Source organism: Phragmites australis, chromosome 23 (assembly GCF_958298935.1).
Source record: "Phragmites australis chromosome 23, lpPhrAust1.1, whole genome shotgun sequence".
NCBI lineage: Eukaryota > Viridiplantae > Streptophyta > Magnoliopsida > Poales > Poaceae > Phragmites > Phragmites australis.
Window position 1 is genome coordinate 9,325,028 of NC_084943.1, and position 25,812 is coordinate 9,350,839.

General features: G+C 45.2%; 1 protein-coding gene across 1 annotated transcript; it reads right to left on the reverse strand.

Moving 5' to 3' along the window:
- Window positions 1–587: 587 nt before the first annotated feature.
- Window positions 588–1,590, reverse strand: LOC133906119 (ribulose bisphosphate carboxylase small subunit, chloroplastic 2). Its single transcript, XM_062347906.1, has 2 exons — window positions 1,381–1,590; window positions 588–1,272 (listed from the first exon to the last, which is right to left on the reverse strand). Exons 1-2 carry the CDS (start codon window positions 1,525–1,527, stop codon window positions 892–894), a joined length of 528 nt encoding a protein of 175 aa, XP_062203890.1. The 5' UTR covers window positions 1,528–1,590; the 3' UTR covers window positions 588–891.
- Between the last annotated feature and the right edge of the window lie 24,222 nt (window positions 1,591–25,812).

The following is a 25,812-nucleotide window of genomic DNA, read 5'->3' on the forward strand; positions in this document are numbered from 1 at the left end:
TGTCAAGAACCATGGATACCTCGATATAATTGTAGAATGAGGAGGAATTCGATGGCTTTGGCTTTGGATGGGGACAATGAGTCTTCTATTAGGGATAAACTGATGGCACTAGCTTTGGATGAAGAGGAGAATGAAGGAAATACTACTAGAGAGACTCTTCCTAAGGGGGAATATGCTACTGCTCCTAGTAGCCTAAATGGGAAACTGTATATGGGTGTTCTTCTCTCATAGAGAGGAGACGCCCGAGGTTGTATGATTGTTCCATGATCTAAACACAAAACTACCTCCATACTCTCTGTCAATGTCATCGGTGTTTTTATTTGCATCATGCATCTTCCATTTCCTGAAATATGCATGTGAAGTCAATGGCCTCGCCCTTTGGTACAAAGAACTCACAAATGTCTCCACAAAATTATGTCTCCTGTTGCAACTCACGAAAATGGCAAAAAAAAAAATTGTTTTTTTGCAGTGCTCCGTGCCCGTCATGAAAATAAGACACCGCCACAAATATTTCGGATACTGGTACTGATAGATTATGCGAGCCTTTTCATCAACTGATTTACGTCCAAGAAAGTACAGAAAGTACATGGAAAAACACGAAACTATATTATTAGAGATTACAAAGACAACAGTAATTAACACGATCCAGTATTGTCGACGGATTGGCAGATATGCTTTAGGTATCCATATTACATATCTGTGTATAGCCGGAGCTTGCATTCACAATGTCCTCACCCAACGATAGTTGTAGTAGCCCTACGTAGGTATCTCTCGGGTCGGAGGGAGGGATGGCATATAGCAGAAGCAACCAGAAAAAAAAAATCGAGGTGCCCGAACCAAAAGCGAACAGACACTTCATGGTCGCTGATGCAGGAGTGAGCCTAGCTGTGCTTAGGCGCCGCCAGACTCCTCACAACCTGGTGGCTTGTAGGCGATGAAACTGATACATTGCACCTGCCTGACGTTGTCGAAGCCGATGATGCGGACGAATGCGTCGGGGTAGGCCTTCTTGGCCTCCTCGAGCTCTTTGAGCACCTGGGTGGCGTCGGTGCAGCCAAACATGGGCAGCTTCCACATGGTCCAATAGCGGCCGTCGTAGTACCCTGGGGATCTAGCATTCTCACGGTAAACGAACCCGACCTTGCTAAATTCGAGACAGGGGATCCACTTCGACCGGATGAGGTACTCGATCTGCTTCAGGAGGTCCTCCGTGGTGAGCGGCGGCAGGTAGGACAGGGTCTCGAACTTCTTGATGCCCTCAATCGGCCACACCTGAACAGCGAATGCAAAGACAACCATCAGTTGTTGCTCAGTTACCCCATACATTCAGCTCAAATACGAGCAACTAAAAAGTTGGCGAATATGTTGTTGTTTGCTTACCTGCATGCACTTGATCCTTCCACCGTTGCTGACGTTGCCAAAGCCGGAGCTGCTGGAGCGGCGGCTTACGGGGAGCCCGGCAGTGGACTTGAGGCCCTGGAAGGGAGCGACTGAGGTGGCGGAGGACGCCATCACGGTCGGGGCCATCGCTTTGCTTGGCTGACGAAGGAGAAGAGGAGGCAGGCTCACTTGGTCCCTATACGCTGCCCCACCGACGGCTTATGTAGCCACCGGCTCCACGCACCCCATTCCATTCCCATCCCGCGCTAGGCCGTCTGGATGTGGGAGAGGAGTGGCTGCCGTTCGCCGGTGGCGGCACCCAGCCAGGCTGGCCTATCCTGATCATCCCAGGGGCCACGTGCCGGCGCAGTGTGGTGCGCCTTATCCTCTGGATCACGGAGCAGGATGACTTCACTTGCTTTCTGGCCACCCAACGGAGCAGGTTGACTTCACTTGCTTTCTGGCCTCTCGGTGACTTGAGCTATGTGGCGAGATATTTTCCGGCCCTGCGAACTTCACCTGCACAGGGCGCGCTCTGCGTATCCTACGTCGTACGACGCTCTGCAAAAGTCACGTCATGGAAGAAGCCATGGAAGAGTACTTCTCACGTATCGAGGTCCATGCACAAGTACGCAGCAAAGGCTATAACATCAAATTAGCCGTGCATTTGAAGAAGCTTCAGAGAATATTTGTTACGGTTTATCGGAGCTTTTAATGGGAGCTTCACACGTTCCATGGTAATCTCGGAGATGAATGCGTCGAATTGGAAGTTCGGCTACATACAACAAGGAGAAGTTATTGAATTTCTTGGATCAATCAATTTATCAACGTTTAACTATTTCAAAAAAGTGTGCAATATACACCAAAAGCATTTACCATTAATCGTTTCAAAAGAAGTGCATTAACTAGAACACTATCTCCACGTGAAAAACAAATATGTGTGACGGGTGATGACATTCATCGGTGACGGGTACCGTACCCGTCACCCTAAACATATCACTGATGACTAGTCATTGGTGACGGATACAGGTACGGATCCGTCACCAATGATACATAAAGGTGACAAGTAATAACTGTTACCCATCACCTATGAACGTCTCCCATGTGCTGGGGAGAAATTTATAGGTGATGGATGACTTTTTTACCCATCACTTATATCGTATAATAATGATAGGTAATTAGGTTACCTGTCACCCATATGTTGGGAGAAATTTATAGGTGACAGGTGAGTTCTCACCCATCACTTATATCGTATAATAAGTGACGGTTAACTAAGTTACCCGTCACTTATAGCTTTCAATGGGTGAAAGCCATAAGTGATGAGTAACCTAGTTACTTGTCACTTATAAATAACATAAATGACGTGTAGACAGTTTACCTGTCACTTATATTTCTCTTGTCCTGTAAGAATTAGCTGTTTCCTGGCTGCATCCTGCAACGTAGCCAGGATTTAGCAGCCGTCTTATCGTTGCAAACAATAGCAACGCATCCAAATACATATCAACAGACACACTTATATAATAACTTGTTTCATCACAGAATTACAAATGTTACAAAGTTGAAATGAATTCATTACAGAATCACAAATGTTACAAAGTTCAGATCAAATCATAATTACATAAAACTTCACAACCTAGAGCTTCTATAGTGGAACTCACCCTGTGGGCTGATGACTTCAGACACCATAAACTCAGCGATCCGTCGTCGAATATCCAGAAGTGCACCGGCATCGAGAAACATACACTTGTATTTCTGCATAATTTAACATGTAACCAACGTCATGTTATCATGGAATTAAACTAATTACCAAAATTAGTTACGAACAATCTTGTATTGAACTTACATCGAGGGATTTGATATTCTTTGCTCAGAGCGTAAGGAGCATGTTCCACGCAGCATAGAATCCGTAGGTATTGCCCGATGGTTGTTGGTGGCACTGCTGAAAAGAAACTTTACTGTTATATGAAAAGGAAAAAATAGCAACAGAGAATATTTGGTAATCTGTTTGGCAGCACTTACCACGTACCCAGTCTTATGTGTTAGCCTACGGCCGGCTTTCGCGTCGTAGTCAGGTTGAGCTCAAAGGTACTTGTCAAAAGCCCTGCATAAAGACAGATCGATTATGGAGCCTTTGAATGTTAGAAAAGTTTAATATGTCAACTAAGACAGGCATAACTTATGTGTCGATGAGTTATTTTACAACGATGTAATCATGCGATCTAAGTTTGCCTTTTGTAGATATTGGTCTTGATGAGTCGACGTAGAACACGAAGTCCCACTAGAGGCAAATGTTAATTAAGATCCAATGACCACCGGTGTTGTGGGCACCCATTAAGTACTTCACTTTTGAGTATTGTTGCATTGCCCTGGTGTAGCGAAAATAGCCCTATTAGGTTATGATTATGATTTTGATGATTAATGATAACATAGTTATTGGGATTAACAAGTTTGTCAAGTATATGGTTTAGTAGGTCTCATGGATGCAACAAAAGAGAAGTCGCCAAAGCCGGAACAAAGAGAGGAATGAATTAGACTTGTTCCACAAATTTTGATGTGATAAATTGGAATGAATTTCGATATAATCTTGTAGAGCTATTCACAAGCTTTCCATAAAGCCAAATATCATCAAAATCGGAGTTCGAAGCGAAAAGTTATGCCTAAAATACATAATGCTGTTCTACTAAAATTTGCCTGACCGGATAGTCTGGTGCTCATATAAAAATTAGTCTGGTGCTACATAGGATAATCCGGTGAGTACAATAAAAAATAGTCTGGTTTTCACAAAAAATTTGAATCGGAATCTTTTGCCTCACCGGATGATCCGGTATTCACAAAATGAACATACCGGACTATTATTTTCAGAGAGCTCCAAAATGAAGATATGCACATAGGATAGTCCGGTGCATTTGTCCAGTGTTCAATAAGTTATCACAGGATAATCCAGTATACACAAATGAGTCTGAGTGAGTTCAAACAGCTAGTTTCTTCTGCTATACTCACCGGATGATCCGGTGTTCACAAACTGAACACATCAGACTATTATTTCCAGAGAGCATCAAAATGAACATATACACATAAGGTAATCCAATGCATTTGTCCGGTGTTCAGTGAGTCATCAAAGGACAATCTGGTGTTCACAGAGACTTGAGTGGGGTTCCAACGGCTATTTTGTGAGAGTGTACTCACCGAATGATCCAGTGTTAGTACTACTATTCTCACCAGATCATCCGGTGCTATCAGCTTTTTAGAGCCGTTAGGTTAATGGCTAGTGCACGAGTTTGAGACTATAAATATCCCTCCACTCAGTCATTTGAGCGTGCTGTAGTCCAGAAAGGTTCACATATACCTGAGAAGACATCCAAGCCACCAAAGTGTTTAAAGTGATCATCCAAGGCGATTAAGCACAAAATCAGTGAGTGATTAGTCCTTATAGGCCTAGAGAGTGAGTTGCTAGGTGATTTTTGCCTAGAGAGTGAATCAAGGAGTGATCCAACAGTCTACCTCTGGGTACGCCGGCAGCTTGGAGTCTTGGTGACTCACCGGCAAGCTTGTTGACCCTCCAACTGGGTGTGAAGCGGTGGTAAGGCGATTGTGCGGGGACGTATAGACCCTTACCTTTGTGGCTCAAGTTTCAAAGTGATCACAGCAGCAAAGAACCGGAAGAGAGACTAGTGGTGAGACCTTGCCTTGGTGGCTTGGTATCTTATCTGGGTGGAGGCCTTGTCGCTATGACTTGGTGGCTCAAAGGTCGTGACCGGGTGTCGACCGGGAGCATATCCTATGTGGAGCTCCAACGTGGACTAGGGGTGGTATTCATGCCATCGATACCACGGTAAAAATCATTGTGCCGAGTTTGCTCTCTCTACCTTATATATGTTTGCGCATTTACTTACTTGCAATTTACCTTCTTAAATAGGTTACAATCACTTTGATCGATAGAGTAGACACACTAAATAAACCTAGAGTATATTTAGATAGAAATTGATATAGGTCTATCTTGTGTTGTTTGGAGCCAAAATAGTTTTGAGTGTCCTAATTCACCCCCTCTTAGGACGTCACCGATCCCTACACCTGGCCACATGATTCATAACGTAGTCAGGGTGAAGTCGGATGACCAATATTGTAATGGCCTTAGGGTTAAGAAATGTGACAGGATCCTTGTTTCTTTCATCAATTGTCTACATGTAAGAACAAAGTTAGATTCAAGACTTAATGATATTAATTAATGAATATCTAGTATCAAGGGACCTATAATAACGATACGTCCAGACCATCAAGGTTGAAGAGGTCATATAAGTCATTGAATCCCACAATGAAATAGCCATCTTGATCACTTAAGAAGCATCTTCATTGTATTGTACGACTATGGATTGACCATTGCTGTCTCTACAAACCTGTATGTAGTAATTATGTAGGTCGATAAATGCTTTTCCCGCCCTTGCTAGCTCATCTACCCTCATCAAGGGCTTCTCATATTTGAATTTCGTGTTGGCTTGAGTCCACACTGGTGCAATGTCCGTGGACTGCTTCACCAGTACAATGGCCTTCGGCATCCCTAGCTGGGGCTTCTTATAGCCTTTCTTCTTAACCTCCTTTTCCTTCTTCTTTTTTGGGCACTCTAGGGAGACGGTATTGGGTTTGGAAGCGAGGATGCTGGATGTAGAGGAGGATGCAGTGAAGCTAGCTTCTTTGAAGGAGGAGAACTCTAGGAGTGGTGCAACAGGAGTGCACTTGGAGCTCATCCAGACTGGGATGCACTGGAGACCATGATGTCGCCCCTCTTCCACTGAATCCTTTGATGAAGAGCTTCACCAAGAGTTATGACTTCCTCATTGGGGGGGACCTCCAACACGTGATTGGTGGCATTGCTATGTACCATATCTATTGTAACCATGGCATAGCCTGCACGTATCGGGACCGTATGTAAGATACGAACGCCTGGAAGCACCTGGCCCCTTGCAACCTCAATGTGATACCCGCCAGGCCTGATTACAAGGCTGTAGGGCATGGGTCTTTCTAGCAGGTCAATTGTATCTGACTTAGTCTCGGCAGTAGCTACTTGTTGCTCGACCTCCCTGGAGGTGCAGGGACTCTTCCCTGCAACTCCGGGTCTAAAATCCTGTGGCATGGAAATCTCTATTCTCTTTGCTGCAAGCTGCCCCATGATGCTTGAGTAAACTTTCTAGATGATGTCTTGTGTCAATGCAGCCACGTCCACTGCACCCGACCTCTTCCTCTTCTTGTACATCCCGATGTCTTCAGGAAAGCCATATTTCCAACCCTGGGAACTTGATACACCTCGTACTCGACCTGGGTGCTCTGAATTTCCCAGCGCCGCTGTGAGAACATCACGTTCCCTAACCCCAGTGAAAGAACCTTGGCTGGCTTCGGCTACCTTTTCTTTGACTTTTTCTGCGACTGCCTGGGTTTCGCTATTTCTAAATGTGATTTCCTCGCTTTCGGACAGCTCACCCCTTGCCTGCAAATATGACCGCGATCGTCCCGATAATTGATTCCAAGGATTCTCGTGGCCCTTTCTGGCTAATTTCTCATCCACTGCCTGCCATTTCGCCCTTTACCTAGTGTACCTGGCTACGCCGGTCCTATGGTCATGTTTGTTCGTAGCCTAAAGCTACTTCTTTTTCTCACTCTCCTTCTTTAACTGATCTGACGTCTTCATCTGCACAAAGCATCCCAATCTTCTGATTTCAAGTGCTTGTAGCTCTCGAAGGGTGCCACTCCTTTTGCTAAGTACCGATTCACAAGCTTGCTCTTAAAGCTTCAGTGAAGTTTAGCGATCGCTTTCATTGCTGCATTGACCGTGACATTCTTTTGATGCTCACTTATGTTTTCAGGGTACTCTAGATACTCCATAACGATATTATTGAACAAGTCCCTCTTTGCTTCATCATTGAGGTCATCAAACTTAGTCGTTATCATCACCCTCTCCCGAGCAATGAGCCCTGCGACCCTCCGTAATCTATTTAGGACCTTTTCATCCGTAGGTCGATTCCCGTGACGGTAACCTTGTCGGTCGACCAGTTGTCTGGCTTGGAGACCGCGTTGCCGCCATCTAGAGAGAAAAAAGGGGAGTTCACATAAACAAAGAATATTCCTCCATTCAACATGTATAAAATGTATTGACTCGCTCACATCAATACCTCTTCGGTAGGATTGTATTCTTCGTCACTTGCCCGACGTCGGCTCTCTTGATTCGGTGATGGGTCAAGGCTCGGGCTGTGTACTGGCTTTCACTGATGTCGGAGGAGGACACCGGGGCAGGCTTGGGCTCCTATCCACCCCATCTTGTGCCGGGGGGCCCTCTAGTGCTTGCATCCTCTGTGCTTTTGATTTCTCAAGGGTGATAGTCTTCTTCTGCCCTATGAAAATCAAGTGTAGTATATTATATTCTCAATAGAGGAAAGAAAAGGAATCAAGACTAATTTCAATAATGACTAGGCATTGATATAAGTAGTTCATGTTAGCATGTTATATATTACCACCTAAAGCTTTGTACAAGAGCAAGAGAATAAGGGATAGGGCGGTCAACGAGTTGTGAATCCATAGCACACTATGTTGTATAGTGAGCACTTTATTTGGTATGTTTAATTATACCTACTTGTTCTGATTTACTAATATGTCAAGTGGATGGTCAATGCTAATGCTTGTGCAATAGTAATTCTCTGAAAACTATATTTATTACCTTAAACAAGCTATGTACCAACGAACCTTTTCGAACCTAAACATTGCCACTGGTGGCATGTAGTGGCACATACATGCACATAGTGAGATACTTGACTAGTTTGTCCAACAGATTAACAAATTTAAATTTTAAGCTGATGATGTTGGTAATGAAATTTTAACAGTATCAATTTACTTTTGACTGCTTAGCCATAAGATATATCTTAGTCTCCTATGCTATGTAATACCGACATATCTTTCTCATATCTATGATTTTTTAAATAGATTTAATTAGACCTTAGATGTGTATATGTGCAAATCTCTTCTTATGGAAACAAATGAACATGATTATGGCAACAATCTATGTCCGGCTAAAAACTTTTTATTTCTCTGCAGTAGTATCCATGCTTAAAGAATAAATGATAATATAATAGTAAACAAAGCTACACAAATGTGTACCATCCCAAACTTGGAACTTTAGAAAAGCTACTCTATCTCCCAAACTTAGAAATTCAGAAAACTTTTATGATTCATGCAAGGATATAACTTATTGGTTCCCTTAGGGAAAACAATTATGAACAAACAATCTGCATTTACTATATGTACAAACCTTCAGGTACAACACGCACACTATATTTGGTTTGGTTGTGTACATCAAGCATTAATGTATACCATGCATGATTGTGTACGTCAAGTTGAGACAATTTAATTGAATGTATATATGCCAAATAAAACTGCTTTCCAAACCATGAACTAATCCCTTATCGAACTGTGGAAAGTTGTGTACATCAAGCATTAATTAAAAAATAAAAATTAAAAAATTTCCAATTAAGAACCTAAACGCAATTTGGGCCAAGCCCAAAACATTGAGGTCTATTTTTTGTCAACATCACTAGTAAATATATTTTTGGTTTGAAGACTTTAATAATCAAATATGTGTATTAAATCAACCAATTGTGTATCCCCTAACAAACCTCGACTGAATGTGTCACATTGACTCGTGACCAGTTTTCCTAAAATGAATAAAAACTCAACCTCTTTATTTCAGCTTTGTAGTTCATTTACAAAATAATGGTGAAAACTATGCCTAAAGGTTTGATGACACAATTTTACACTGTTACCAATAATTGGCACACAATAATTTTTTTTATGTAAAGGGCTGTGTTTAATTTGGTCTTTGCATAAGACATGGATCCAACCATTTAGTATTATAAAGTATTAGCTATAGTTTGTAAAGAAGATTGACAACAAATAGCACACATTCGCGAGTATGAAACATGAATGAAAGAAACTCAGGCGCAAAACCCATTATAAACATCCAACATGCTTGACAAAAATATCTGTAATTGTGGTCTCCAACATGCAGCATTCCCATTTCATTCTTTCCCTTGCCACTTCACTTTGCAGGCAAGTACCAGCTAACCGAGGTATCCAAGCCTGTTGAGCGCACCAACATGATCTAAGGTAGAACATGCATACTATATTTGGTTCGGTTGTATATACATCAAGGGTACGATAGTTGGAGTAGTAGACAACATGCATGATTGAATCAAGTTAAGCCTTACGGTGGTCGCCGGCAGTCATCAGGGAGGAGCTTCAGGTGGCGACGTCCTCTTGCGGTATGCGAAAGGTGTGGCACGACTGCAGTAGCAAAAAGGGGAATTTCATCGAATTGATTGAACTCCTCATCAATGACGTTTGCAACTCCGACGATGCGTATTTTCCCAGCAAGAACCACATGTCGTTTCTTCTTTGTTGTGTCAGTCATATAAAAGACTTGGCGAACATCTTTAACGAGTACGAAGGGTTCAAACTTGTATCTGACATGTTTGAGATCAACGCTAGTGAACTCATACTTATCATTAGTGACGTCTTTTGCCCCATGTACCTAACGGTACCGAAACAGGGCTACCTTGAATCCCATGTAGTTCGCTCCCAGATCTCCTCTATTTGACCGTAGTATGTGCCTCTCTTCATGTCATTGTCATAAGCATCTACACGGACACCACTGTTATGGTATATGCTCTTCTCATCTTGGGCAACCGTGTAAAATATGTATCTGTTTATATCGTACCCTTGATATGTCAAAATTGTGTACATAGGGCCCGATGCCAGTTTTTTTTATCAGAGCACTTGTATGAGTACTTGATTGTCTAATTCGATCTCGGAACCAAGTCGTGAACCTTCGCATATGTTGCCTCGCAACCCAAGCTTCGGTCTGCCCTGGATTCTCTTCAAGCAGCATCTGTTTGTCCTCATCGACATATCGGCACACTTCGCTCATTTGTTGTAGCACGAGGAAATGAGCTTGGTCATAAGCCTTCAATCAGGAGTTATCATCATCTTCTCCAAAACTCCCGCACCAGCGAGCCTCCCCACATGGCGAGACTTAGGCACACCAATTGGGTTATTTGGGCCAATGTAATTAACAGACCACTACAATGCCTCCTCCATCGCATAACCTACACGATGCATCCCTTAGGAAAGGCTCGATTCCTTACATACGACTTGAGAATGCCCATATATCTCTCGTATGGAAACATGTGATGTAGGAACATGGGGCCAAGGTAGTGTATCTCCTTCACAAGGTGAGCAGTGAGATGTACCATGATATCGAAAAAGGATAGTGGAAAATACACCTCAAAAATACATATAGTCTCAAAGTGTCTTCTTTCTAGCTCCTCTAGCGAGTCTGGATTGAGAACCTTTTGTTCAATTGTATTGACGAAAAAGCATAGACTCAGGATAGCATCGTGAAACTTTATTGGGAGGATGTTCCTAATAACTACTGCAAGCAGTGACGTCATCATCACATGGCAATCATGGGACTTCATCATGGCAAAATTCATTTTCAGCTCTTTCACCAAAATAAGTCTTGCGATGTTGGACGAGTAACCGGAGGGAACTTTCACACTGTGCAAGAACTCGCAGAATTCTTTTTTCTTCTTCCTGGAGAGAGTGATAGCTGCTGGGGGTAGGCGTTTTTCTTTGTCCGTATCTTGTGCATGGAGTTCCGGCCTTAAGCCCATTTCTTCAAGGTCAGCTCGTGCGTTCTCATGATCCTTTTCTTTTCCCTTTATTTGGAGCAATGTACCGATTAGACTCTCGCAGATACTCTTCTTTACATGCATGATGTCAATAGAGTGGCGAACATCTAATTTTTCCCAATACTCTAGCTCGAATAGTATTAATTTCTTGTTCCATATTCCTAACTTTTCATCATCCTTAGAGGATTGATTTTGCTTGCCAAGGACAACATTGATATCCTTAACCTAATTATGGACATCTTCCCCACTGAAATACCTCAGAGGTAACATTTTCTCCCTTGTGCCATTGACCTACTTGTCCATATTTTGGTACAGGTGCTTCCTGGGAAGGAAATGTCGATGCCGCATGTACACTATTTTCTTTGAGTTGTTCAGCCTCAAACTACATATGTCATATAAGCAATAGGGGCAAGCTTCACCTTTTCTTTTGCTCTGGCCTGACAAGTTAAAAAGTGTTGGCAGATCATTGATGGTGACGCACAACATGGCGCACAAGGTAAAGTACTCTTTCTTGTACTAATCCCAAACCTTGACGCCTTCCGACCATAGTTTCTTAAGATCATCGACTAAAGCCATGAGTACACATCTATATCATTGCTAGGTTGTTTCTGTCCTGATATCAAGATCGACAACAATGTATTTCCGCTTATTACAAAGCCAGGGTGGAAGGTTGTAGATCGACAATACAACAGGCCAGGTGCTATACCACACCACCTTCCTAGAACCACCTTTACTTTTCTTGCCTTCGTCCCCGTCACCACCATCATTTCTTCGCTTATATCGATGGGTTTCACACACGAGGCATTGATCCAGCTCTGCATACTCTTCACAAAACAAGATACAATTATGCTTGCATGCATGTATTTTTTTTTATTTCCAGTCCTAAAGGATAAATTATCTTCTTCACGTCGTAGACGCCCTCAGGCACCAAGTTCCCCTCCGGTAGCATGTTCGTTAGCTGATCCGCAATGCTTCGAAACTCTTGTCACTCCAACCATGGGTTGCCTTCAGTTATAGAAGCTTTAGGTTCTCAAATATCCACGTGTACTTCTCCTTACAGTTGGGATAAAGGGGCGTCTTGGAATCCTGCACAAATTCCTGAAATTTAGCAAACTAACCATTGTTATACTTGTCGTGCCGCTCGACATCCTGCACCATATGGTCCACATTCTCCACAAAATCCTCGAGATCATTATCACTCAAGCCTAATATGTCCTCATCCCTAAGATCTTGATCCGTTTCACTAGGTATAAGTCCTTGATCCACACTGTCGGCATGGAGGGCCCGATCCATCTCTCCCTCGTTAAGGCCTTCTTCACCATATTTGTTCCAACATGTATAATTCTCTTTAAATCCATGCCTAACCAAGTATGCATGGATATTATCTGGTTTCGGGAACTTCTTTTTATTCCTATAGTAGCGACAAGGACAATACATTGCCGTTTTACCACGATCTTTCAGATCTGCCAAGGCAGTACTCATGAAATGCTTCACCCCTCTCAAGTACTCTGGACAAGTCCGGGTCTCGAGGTACATCCAACTTCTGTCCGTCATCTACCATTAATGTAAAAAAATTCATTAATAATGACCTTAATTTCGTGGTTAAGCACGCGATTAAAAATTCCCTACAAATACACTAAATCTGTGGCATTTCGCGGTAGATCGAGCAAATCTAATATCAAATCTAAAATAAATACAACTCACTTGTACTAAGATTTTGGATAAACATGCAAAACAGTCGATTACAACTCAAAACACAACAAATATACCAATTAGGGTTTAGAGGAGGAAAGGGGGAGATGCGAACCTTCAAAGACCTAGCACCAATTCAAACTTCAAAACCAACAAGATATTAGAGAATCCTAGAGGAGCTGGTGAAAATCACCAGCTACTATGTGGGCAGCACTGTGCAGTAATTGTTCGCCTGCGCAGTGGCTAGCCAGCTCTTAAAACAGAGTTGAGTAATAGGTGACGGATGATAAGATTACCCGTCACCTATTAAGAGTCATAAGTGACGGGTTGCATTATAACCCGTCACTTATAATTGACCTAGGGAGACCTATCACCTTTGCTAAGTTATAAGTGATGGGTCATAACATAACCTGTCACTTATTACTGTTGCAAGAGGATCCGTCACCTGTGACCAAGTCATAAGTGACGGGTTTAGTTATTACCCATCACTTATGTTATTGGTGATGAGTAATATTATGACCCGTCATCTATTGTGTGGTATCAGTGATGGGTTTATAAATGGGTGCGACCTGAGGTGACATAAGTGACGGGTCGCGTAATGACTCGTCACTAAACTGTGTCTCCTATATCCGTTTTTCATGTAGTGTATCTGATTAATCCTTCCACAAAGAAATGTGTGCTAATATACCTCAGACCACCCAGCTCAATTTCACTGAAATTGGAAAAATTACAAATGCAGAACACCTAAAAGAAAAAGAATACAACAGGAGACTGCGAAAACCCAAGCTGGTAAAGGTTTTAGGACCTGCCCAGTTTTTAAAACCATACCTAATAACACTGAAAATTAAAAGGAACCAAATATGCATTATGTACATACTTGCATGGTAACCAACACCTTTACAAACGTTGCAAAAATTGCAGTTAGGTACATATCGACCTCAGAAGAAAAAAATGTACAGATCGTCAGAAATTTGCCCTTCATGAAATTTCAGCCTTCTTAGATTCGACCAACTCTTCCATCTGACTAGAGACCAACTGCATAAAACACCATGATCACTGGTCGTCTGGTCATTCGTCATAAACACTATCCTGTTCACTGGTCTGAAATTACTATTCACTGGTCGGAAGTACTGTTCACTAATCGAAAATCACTGTTCATCTAGTCGAGCGCTGTTTGCGTGTCGGTTACTGTTCATCCAATGTGGTACTGTTCATCTAGTCGCGATGCTGTTAATCTGGTCACCTATTAAACCAGTCTCGTTGCAATGACCACTAAAAATACCAAATCTTAACATCAATATATCTATCTTTCTATTTATATTTCTGCAGTCCGCACACATGTTCACCTACATTAGTCCAAGTGATAATAGAACAGTGATCTTAAGGTAGTTGTCAATAAGTAACAGAAACAAAAAGCAGTTGTTCTAGCGATTTATTCTACACGTTATCATTCAAACACAACCCAAATTATCATCTACTTATCTGCAATTTACCTTGAATTACAGCTGAGAAGAAGCTTACATAGTAATGTTGTAAAAAAGCAGATAATACATGTTCAAATGTCTTAAAGTCATGCATGGAGTAACATTTTTTTCAGAGACCCAATGTGAAACTCTGAATTAGCATCAAAGAAGGGAAGATACTATATATAAAATCCCTATATAAAAAGACTAGGAACAGAAATTGCTACACAATAGACAAACCCTTTTTGGCAACAAGATGCCACAGCTTCATGTAGCCATGTGGAAACACCAGGAAAAAATCTCTTAAAACTTCGAAGTTTCTGTGCGGCTTCTTCTATGCTGCATTCAAGTTGTTCTTCAAGGGGGTTTGCACCCATGCCATAAAGGATGCCATAGATGAATCTTATTGTGTTTTCTCTCTCCATGGAAGAGATCAAGGCCTCTTCTTTACCTTTACCAGCCCATCTTGAAGCGATCATAGTAAAAACACCACCATCCGGTTTACTAAGAAGCTCAATCAGCATAGGATCTTTCGAATAATGAGCCATTAAACGCAGCTCAATCTGCGAGTAAGCAGCGGTTACCAACAGCCAGTTCTCCTACAAAAGAAAAGACAGTTTCGGTTCAAAAAAAGAGAAAAGACAGACCATGGCATTATTCTAAGGTTTGTTACGAATTATACTAATCATTTTACAGGGACAAACATATTTAACAAGTGCACAAAAGGTGAACGAACAAAACCTGGGTGGGAATGAAAAAATCACAAGCATTGATTTGATGATGATCAACCACAGACATTGAACTCCACCAAGTGCTCAACAAACTACAAAGTAACAGGGTAAATCAGTCAGTTATTCCTAGAAATGTAAAGAAAACACAAAAAAGCATTTGCTAAAATTAAATAACCTGGAGATTTGGCTCCTCCACCGATAAACGGCCAGTGGCAGTCGATGTCTGAAGCCTTTCCATGTATGATGTACCTTTGCGATTGGGTGCGCAACTGAGCCCGTGAACAAATGGACCCCAACGTGCCATTCAACAGTTTTGCCAATGTTCTGTGTTCCTTAATTAATGGGATAATCGGGTGGTGGTCCCTGAATAAAGAAAACGATAGAAAGGTTCTACTGAAAATGACTAATTAAAGTGTTCCTACGTTACTGGGATAATTGATAAAAGTTTAAAGAGAACAATTTTGTCCACAATGATCGGGATTTTATTGCTAACAATAAAGCCACAGCAATTCTTAAATTAAGTCATTAAAATTTTGGGGTTAATTGTAAACCAGAAGAACGCAATAGATTTTAAAACAGAAGGCCTCCCTGGCAAGTTCATTGCAGTGTTGCTGCCTTGATACAGATATTCACAATTTCACAGTGCACAAATAGGGAAACCAACAGGCTAGACCGCTAGAAATATAAAATAGGGTAAATAAAGGAGTAACAACGGTACATTTATCCATATTTTGTGCATTTTACAAACACTTTTGCAAGCACTACTTGTCATACAAGTGGGGAGTGAAGGGAAGCAAGAAAGTGTAGGAAGGGATATTGACAGACGTTTTCTAGCTAAAAGGTATTTGTAACAAAATCATCCTGATAGAATACGAGGTTAGAGGAACATGCGTAGGAAGGTTCAAGATAGAACTTTCCTTATCTTTGGAATGTGCTGGCTAGAGTTAAAAAGTACAAAACCACGTATTCCAGACCATAGTCATCGGAAATCTGGGTTGACTGTGTTGAGGAACGAGGGCGAGGGACGCGGGTCGACACCTGACAAAATGGGGCAATGAAGGGGTATACCTCATCGGCACGACAATCTACGACATGGTACGAGACCCTAAGTAATCTGGGTCGATGACCCTGAGATGAAGAATGGGTATACCTCTCTTGTGTAAAGCATAAATCATATTCCAAGTCTTACAGCATCTAGTTTTTCAATATGAGCCCCAAAGCAGTTGAAGTCGAAGCATGCATGCATGCATTGATTGAAGAAGCCCAAGCCCAACCAGTGATACCACCCTAAACATAAGGACAGGCTGATTTATCGAATGATAAAGGCATCCCCTGCGCACCCCCTCCGCCGCTACTCCCCATCCACCAGCCTTGCGCACCCCCGCCGCAGCCACTCCCCATCCACCAGCCCCTGAGCACCCCTGGCACCGCCAATCCCCAACTCGTTGCCTCCTCCTCCACTTCCTCCAAACCTTAGCCGAGAGGAGCAAGGAATGGTGCGACACGTATGATGGGTAGCACGAAGACGGCACGCGACAATGTTGGCCTGGTGACGGGAGAACTGGTGTAAAGTCCGGCAACGGTGGCGACAATGATGTAGATCTACAGCGACAACGGCGGCGACAATGTAGGCTAGCATAGTTCAATCCTCCATCCTCTCTTCCCCTCCTCTCCAGGCGGCGTCCCGAGGGTGTCTCGGTGGCATTCCAACATCGATCTTGACCCTCGATCTGATCGTTCAATCCAGGGTCAGGGATCGTGGTATCGACCCCGACACATATGGCTATGTTCCAGATGGCATAAAAAAATTTCGAATAAAAGGTCCTATGTGAACATGTAGTGAAATTATTGCATATAGTCAATTCGAGAAATATTAGTTAGTCCCCTAAATCCAACTCGACAAACAGAAAAAGAGTGCCCATTGGCACAATCCTTAAAGCATGCCCAGAAGATGGACATTGTTGGAGCAAGAGATCATCTTGCCCTAGTAAGTACAATGAGAGTTTCTTCTAAGGAGAAGGCTTAAGCTTGGAGACGAAGTTTGAGAGGAAGGAACATGAAAAATGTATTGATAGTAGAAAAATGGATTGGTCTAGGTAGAGTATCAAAGCGTGACTTTGAGTTAGTGCACCTCTATGTCATGTGTGTTGTCCTTTGTGTTGTATTGAGCAGTCTCCTTGTGACCCGTCCTGCCTAGATGACCATGACCCCCTATATATAGGGTGGTACATAGCTTATTGTACAAGTTATCACGATGTACACATATCTAGGACCTAACCGAATTATTGGGCTTTATGCCGGATAACTACTTTTTACCCTACAGAGAAGATAAATATTTACCGTGGTAATTATTGTGGTGCCTGCCCGGTGAGGGGTGAGCCGGTCGCCAATTGTGGCTTGGCGCTGCTCTGTTGGAGGTGTTAGGACAATTTTTATCACACTGGGGTGTCAGGATAAACACCACATGCACCACCATTAATCTCCTGTCACCTCGTGTCAGGTCGGTTGCACGGGGTGTCTTCCCTCATATTATCTCCAGAGACTTGCTGCATCTTTAGGCTTTGGAAGGCCACACATGCACCGAAGGGGTGGCCCGAAGGGGCGCATAGTCTTAGGGGGCTAGGCCTCCTGCTGAGAGTCTAGGGGCTGAAGGCTTCAGAGGGGCTTGCTATAGCTCCGAGTTTTGGGAATGCCATGTACATACCGGCAAGGTGGTCCGAAGGTGCCTGCAGCCTCTGGAATTCGGGCCTCCTACTAAGGGTCCTGAGACCGAAGGCTCTGGAGGGACCTTTGATAGTAATCTTTAACCATTATCCTCAGACTGATCCATTTTCCCCCAACAGTACCCCCTCATTCTCTGGCCCTGACGTTCGGAGGGGTGAGAGGATGTAGAGGAATACCAAGTCCAGCCTAGTATAGTAACAAGAATGTCCGAAGGCAATTCCCTGTCCCTGAGAAGTTTTTCGGTGGGAACCATGGGCGTTGATGGTGAAGCTCAAGGCTGATGGTGCACCAGTGGTGGTGACACGCCCCAAGGTTTATGCTGAGGTCAAAGGTGTAGCCGGTGTGAAAGTCGAAGACCAAAGACTTATTAGCAGAGGAGGCTTGCTCCAGAGCTTGTTGGAGTTGGTAAATGCAGTATTGGGACCCAATTCCGGAGGGGCGTTGGTGGAGGTGATGCACTCCGGGGTCCTTGCTGAAGCCGATTTAGATTCTTCGGACTTCTTTGGTGATGGGTCTTCTTGCCATTTGAGTTTGTCAGAGTAGATATTACGTGTGGGATCAGGGGACTCCCATGTTTGCTTGTTTGAGGACGGTAGGATGGGATGTGTCACCGGCATTTTTACTGGATAATGCATGGGTTTGTTTAGGGTCTTGTGTCCATGCCCCTAGCATGCGTCGAAAGGAGTCTAGGTCATTAATGTGACAGGACGCTCGTGTGAGACAATGAGGCGTTGCCGTGGGATGTTGCCATGTGTCAGCGGAATTACTGGGATATTGCCATGGCCCCTAGGGATTAATGGGGGACGCCATGGAGGGACGCCGTGTTGGTTCCGCTTCATCTCTTGGGCGTATGTAGCTTCTTGGTCTGGATATAAAGCTAGGGTCATCCGGCTGGATTTACCACTACCCCACGAACGAGCACTTAACCTTGACTTGAATATGGCATCGTCTTCCTCCTCATCCTCTTCGGAGATGTCGATGACCTCGACTACTTCTACTAGGGCTGGTCCATCTTAGCTGTCGGTGGTGGCGCCGGTGGCCATCCTGCTTCTGTGCCTGCGAGGTGGACAGCTGCCTGCCGCCCTTTCTCAACCCCCGGTTCAAGAGAACGCACCTATCGAGGTCATCGATATTTCCAACGACGATGAGGAGATCGGCTGGGATGTCCTGTGGAGGGATAGCGATGAGGAGGAGCAGGCGTTTGCAGAGAACCCGATGGCTTCGGCGGTGAGGGAGGAGGCCGGGAAGAAGGGTGAGCAGGTCTCGATGGTAGCTCCTTCTGTTTCTTCGTCGGCAGGCCACAGATGAGGTGCACACGCCGCTCCATGCGCAGCCCTTGCCGAGACCCATAGGAGGCAAAGGCGGCCTTCAGGGGAGCTTCTGGTGAAGTCGAGCCAGGCTGAGCCACCCACTGAGCTGCCCCTTTCTTCCTCCTCCCACCGGCTCCCTCCCGTCCGTGGAATCCGCCTCCAAAATCGCCACCACCCATTCAAATTCGAGTGGCCCCGATCCATTTCTCGCCAATTAAGCGCCTCTACCGCGATCCTCGCCTCCCCAATCAAGTGCTTAGCCATTTTCCCCTCCCTTAAACACTCTCAAATTCGATTTCCACCACATTCATTTCCTTTTAGGCCGCTAGCCATTTCCTTCTAATTTCGGCCGATTGCCTTCTCCTCTCGCGTATATAAGTTGGTCATCTTCTTCGTTGCGAGGTTCTGCACCCAATACACTAATTTCCTCTCTCTTTCCGCTCGGTAATCAACCTCGACATTGTCATCTTCTTCATCTCTGGTGAGAGCTTGGCCGCCACCCTTTTTCTCCGCGACCGAGCCATCATTGATCATTTTTCTTGTCTCTTCGGGTATCACAGGTGCTCATGGACCATTCTCCACCGCTCCTCAGTGCTTCTTCACCGCTGAACATTGCCACACCGAGCTCGGAGCCCCACCATCCGCTCTTCTCCATTGCCGACCGCCCTCGGTCCTCCTCCGCCGTTGTGAAGCCCTAGTGAACTTCCCTGTGTCTCCCTCTCTCTTTTGGGTTGTCTCCCGTCAAGATCTGTGGTTGTTTGCACCATTCTATCAAAAGTCTAGCGACTCCACCACCATCGCTTGAGTCAGCGCACCAATCCGAGCCCCTTTTGAATTCCGGTCGTCAATCTCGGATGGATGGCCCAGATTAAAAGGGCACTTACCCCTTCAGATTGGTCCACCATGGACCAATGGAATGGCCCTAAGGCCGTAATTCAAGTCATAAATAATGTTTTTCAGTATAAAAACAATTCGGGTATTTCTCTGTAAATCATTGCAGATTAGCCCCTAGAACTTCAAAAGCTCAATACTTTTTGCTCGTAGCTCCAATTTTGGTGATTTTTGCACCCATATGTTCATAGCAACGTGTAGAATATTTTTTATAGGGTTTTTACCTAGATTTAGTGCTACTTTACTATTCTCAGTAGTTTCTGTTGTGTGCTTTTTTTGGTTTGTCGATTAGGACGTGCACAGTTCGGGAATCTTCAAGAGCAAGCTTTCGAGGACTTTGAGCAACCCTCCACTGAAGGCAAGTGTCCTTGAACATTTTGCCCCTGTTTTAGGATTTATGTGTAGTTTTATCCTTCAATTGTATGCTTTTCTAAATGGAATCCATTTTAGGGTTTACTAGTTTTGTATGACAGTTCCTTATTGCCGTTGATGGATCATGGGGTAAAATGGATAGTTTTTGCTAATGTAGTCATAAGTTGGGGAAATGTTAATATTGACTAATGAACTATGCAACAAGAAATCGGGTAATGGTAATCTTGTAGCAACATGATATAGAGATCCTACAGGATGGTTGGTTTAAGGTGGTGCTTTACAGCAAGTTTGTGATTGTTCCTGTGTGGGGTCCTAAGGACCAGTTCTTGAACATGTAACCAAGTGAATCCGCACAACCACGAGGCCTATATGGGTATGGCCTGGACAACTAATTAGCCACCCCTCTAACTCTATGGGCACCGTTGGACGGTTAAGTGGCACAAGACGGGGCTTCTGTAGTAATGTAATTGTCTGTTAGCGGTGAAACCTCAGTGGGTGCCTGCAAGTTGGCGGGAACTTTGTAAAGGCCTTGTAGTGAGACCCTGACTCCACACCCCAGAACAGTGAAGCAACACGGGAATCATGACTCATGGGGAAAGCTGTGCAGACTCTACAGAGTATCAATCTGGTTGATCAGCCGTGCTCACGGACAAGATCAAACTTGGACTTCTTCAAGATTAGATGGGATTTGGGTTTGGTATGGTTGGTCAGGCAGTCGGGTAATGGAATTACTTGGTGAGTCTTGGTAGTCGGATGGAATCGGATGAGTCAATCCTTTTTGTTTCAGTTCAATCTTCACACCTAGTAAATAGGTTGCCTGTTGTTGAAGTCAAAGGTCATAGTTGCCTAGTGCAGTTAACCCGTGTCTATCCTTTCCTTGACTAAAGCCCCATAGCATGCTTTCCCTCCACTTGCGGAGTACATTTTTGTACTCACACCCGTTTCCCTTCTTTTGCATCCCCTTTGCTGATCAGAAGCCGTCAATGAAGCTGCTACCTTCGAAGAGGACGACTTCGAATCGGAGTTGCTGTTCTAGGCTTGTGTACCCCCAGTTGACGCTTGTGGAAGATGGAAGCCCCACTAGCACTGAAGATCTTTAGTTTTGCTGTGTTTTCTTTTAGACCCTCGAGTCCTTTTGTAGTAAGTTTAATATCGTTGTAATAGTGGCACTATGATGATACACTGATGATGTAGCACATGTATGGAAACTTGATCATGGCATACATGTGTTGTGCCTGATTTTGTTCCTATAAAACTGGGTGTTACACCTGTATTGTCGTTCGACTATAGCCCTGCTGCGGGCCATAGTTGCCTTTTGCCTTTTGTAGGACTCTCCATTTTTGCCAGAGATTTTGTAAGACTCTCCATTTTTGCTGGAGGTTTTGTAGGACTCTTTGTTTTCACCAGAGGGTTTGTAAGTCTCTTTGTTTTTGTCGAAGGTTTTGTAGGACTCTCCATTTATCTTAGAGGTTTTGTAAGCCTCTCCATTTTTGTCGGAGGTTTTGTAGGACTCTCCATTTCCTTTAGAGGTTTTCTAGGACTCTCCATTTTTTGCGGAGGTTTTGTGGAAGACTCTTCATTTGGCGGAGGTTTTGGAAGATACTCCATTTTTTGCAGAGGTTTTATATCCCCTTCAACATGTATTAATGCCAAAGGCCCTACACACTATCGAGTCTATGCAATACCTTCCAGAAAACCTAGGCAATCTTGCCTTCTAGGTGACCTAGGCATCCTACGCCCATGGTGTGTAGGCTTGTTGTGCACCTGAGGTAATGCCCTGGGTGCACCGCAACACTGTCTACCAAGGGTGTGCCCCGGTGCGTGGCTTAAACGACCGAAGCTATGCAATACCTTCCAGGAAACCTAGGCTTGATGCCTTCACGATGACCTAGGCATGCTGCGCTCGCGGTGTATAAGCATGTCATGCAACGAGTATTCCTAAGAGCACCGCATCCTCACATCATGGTCATCCCTTGATATGCGCCACCCACACTACCGAGGCTATGCAATGTCTCCCAGGACACCTTGGCAAAATCTGCCTTTTAGGTGACCTAGGCATGCTACACTGTTGCAAGTGTGTGGAGTCCACTGCCTACCAGGGCAAAGCCTACCCTCCAGCAAATCTTTTCAAGTGACCTTAGGTTTAGGCAAGCAATGCTTACACGTGTGTGGGTGTGTCACGCACCCCGAAGAAATCTTTTGGGGGCGCCACAACTATATTACCAAGGAAGTCCCTTGGTAACCAGCATCTACACACTATTGAGGCTATGCAATGCCTTCCATAAAATCTAGGCTTGATACCTTCGTGGTGACCTAGGCTTGCTATGCCCGCGGTGTGTAGGCATGTCATGCAAGGACAATTCCTTGCGATAGCATTCCTCAGAGCACTGCATCTGTGCCTCCAAGGATATCTCTCAGGGCATGGCTTCGACACTACCGAGGCTATGCAATGCCTTTCAGCAACACCTTGGCAAAATCTGCCTTTTGGGTGACCTATTCATTGTCTACCAAGACTATGCGATACCTTTCAGGTGACCTAGGCATGCTGCGTCCGCGGTATGTGGGCTTGTCACGCCTCCCGAAGAAGTCCTTCGGGTGGCGCCGCAACACTGTCCATCAAGGATGTCCCTTGATATGTGGCAACTACACTGCCGAGGCTACACAATACCTTCCAGAACACCTAGGTAGTCTTGCCTTTCAGGTGACCTAGGAGTGTAGGCATTTGCAAGGTTATGTACTAGTTAAGTTTTGCAGTCTACTGTTGGCAATAAGTAGCTAATTGCACTATAAGACATAGCTAGGTCAGACGACTAGTCATAACTTATGCCAAATGAAGATGTAACTTAAATTCTACTGCTTACTGCTAAACAGGGACATAATCTAGATTTACCATTTCTACCTAGTGGCTATCTATTGTAAAAACTTCTAGCAGTAAGGTTGGAGGCCTCCAACATGTTTTGATCTTACTGTATGAAAAATATATCAACTAGTTAAACTATCGATAGGTAACGTACCTTTGCCAGAATAAGGCCTCAAAGCCTATGGCTAGGCCGGGAGATGTGGTCCTCGACCCCCTTAACCCTTAGCCCCTACCCGGCCCCGGAGGTTATTTGTCTTGAGTCTGAAGACGGCGTGTCGAAGGTGAAGCCAAAGGCTAGTCGAGAGAGGTGGTCCTTGACCCCCTCGGCCCTTAGCTATTGCTCAGCTCCGAAGGTAATTCATACGGAGCCTGGCGACGGCATGTTGGAGGCGAAGCCAAAGGCTAGTCAGGAGGGGTGATCCTCGACCCCCTCAGCCCTTAGCCATGGCCCGGCTCTGGAGTTAATCCATCTGGAGCTTGGTGACGGTGTGTCAGAGGCAAAGCCGAGGGCTAGTCAGGAGGGGTGGTCCTCGACCCCCTCGACCCTTAGCTGTTGCTCGGCTCCGGAGGTAATCCGTCTGGTGCCTGGCGACAGCGTGTCAGAGGTGAAGCAAAAGGCTAATTGGGAGAGGTGGTCCTTGAACCCCTCGGCCCTTAGCTGCTGCCCAGCTCTAAAGGTAATCCATTTGGAGCATAGCAATGGTGTGTCGGAGGCGAAGCTGAAGGCTAGCCAGGAGAGGTGGTCCTCGACCCCCTTGGCCCTTAGCCGTTGCCCAGCTCTGGAGGTAATCCATCCAGAGCTTGGCGACGGTGTTCTCTAACTGAGTCCTCATCACTAGGATATTTCACCATCGGCGGCAGAGTTGGTGGCCACGGAGCAGGGTCAGAAGGCCAGGGATTTTCCCAGGAGCTTGCCCCAGGCTTTCGACCCCTGTGTCATCCTTCGTCGGTTCCCTCTGCGGCTAGGTATCCTGCTTGTCTTCTAAGGTATTCCTCCCAGAAGGTCATGAGGGTTCAGTAGTCGTTGGTATTGTGGTCGTGCCCCAGTCCATAGGATGCACCTGTATGACTCCGGGGGTACCGGAGCTTGTGGTTGGCGTTGAGGTCACTGCCAGGGGCCGCGTGCCCCGGAGCTTGTGGTTTCACCAGGGCCTCCTTCCCTTTGGGGAGACCGTCGAGGTCATCTGGTGAACCGGCTTTCGGAGCCAGAGTGGTTCCAACTATGCCTCCCTCGACGAGGTGGACTTGGGGTTCCCTATTCGCGGTTGGTGTCACGAGGGCTAAGTCAGGGGCGCTAGTGGGGTATGTGCACTCCGGAGCCTTGCGCCTCCTCAGAACCCTCTTTCGCCCGAGGGGCCCAAGGAGGACGCGGAGTGGACAGACTCTCCAGTGATGTTAGCTCGCCCGGGGCATCCTAGGTGCTGTCGAAGGAGATACTTTGGGACCAAGCCCAAGCAGGAACACTCGTGGGTTCGACAGCACAGAACCACTGGAAAGCGACCTGCTTGACTGCAGCCTCGGCCACGACCTCTCCTAGTGCGGTGAGATATTCGCCATGCAGAGGCTAGAAGGCCTCCGCTCCATCTGGAGTTTCCGTACCGACCCAATGTTTTGGGTTGGTCAAGGCCGGAGGAACGCCGTCTCACACGGCAGCGGGGCTGGAGGGTGCACGAGGTGTGCATGGCTTAGACAGCCACACATATGGTTGCATGGTTGCAACAGTGGATATGGCGGCTAGAGCTAGTGCTTTGGAGATTTTTCTGGTGGATTCCTACCTCTCTTTAGCACTTCTGTGTTCGTGTCCCCACAGACGGCGCGCTGTTGGAGCAAGAGATCGTCTTGCCCCAGCAAGTACGATGCGAGTTTCTTCTAAGGAGGAGACTCAAGCTTGGAGATGAAGTTTGAGAGGAAGGAACACCACAAATGTATTGATAGTAGAAAAATGGATCGGTCTAGGAGGAGTACCACAGCGTGACTTTGTGTTTGTGCACCTCTGTGTCCTGTGTATTACCCTTTGTGTTGTATTGAGTATTCTCCTTGTGACCAGTCCCTGCCCAGATGACCACGGCCCCCTATTTATTGGGTGGTACGTAGCTTAATGTACAAGTTGTTACGATATACAAATATCTAGGACCTGATCGAATTATTAGGCCTTATCCCGGATAACTACTTTTTACCTTACATAGAAGATAAATATCTACCGTGGAAACTTTAATCGCTCGTCACCTCGCGTCAGGTCACTTGCAGGGAGCTGTCCTTTCTTCCCTAATATTATCTTCGAAGATCGGGGGCCGAAGGCTTCAGAGGGACTTGTTGTAACTTCGAGTTTTGGGAAGACCTCGTACGTACCGAAGAGGTGGCCCAAAGGGGCCCGTAGCCTCCGGAAGTGAGGTATAATTGCATTTGTGTGTTCTCACCCCCCCCCCCGGAGCCTTGTTTCCTGAAGCCCCCATCTCCAGCTGCTCGGGCCGGCTTCCCGGAGGCTACAGGGTGAGTCATCAGGCCTCAGGAAAGATCTTCAAAAAGGGGAGCACTGGTCATACTTTGCCTGCAAGGAGGTGACCGGCATTAAATGCCTAAGCTGGTGGACGCCGCTCTGACACCCGGCATAATGGAGGCTATCCTGATACCCCTGACAGTGTGGCGCCGGGCCGCAGTTGG

What these genes read in the sequence shown, in the direction of transcription:
- LOC133906119 (XM_062347906.1), bottom strand. Translation starts at nt 1,527, where the DNA reads ATGGCCCCGACCGTGATGGCGTCCTCCGCCACCTCAGTCGCTCCCTTC. An exon ending in GAAGGATCAAGTGCATGCAG is followed by an intron (nt 1,273 to 1,380) that starts GTAAGCAAACAA and finishes TTCGCTGTTCAG; the next exon opens with GTGTGGCCGATTGAGGGCAT.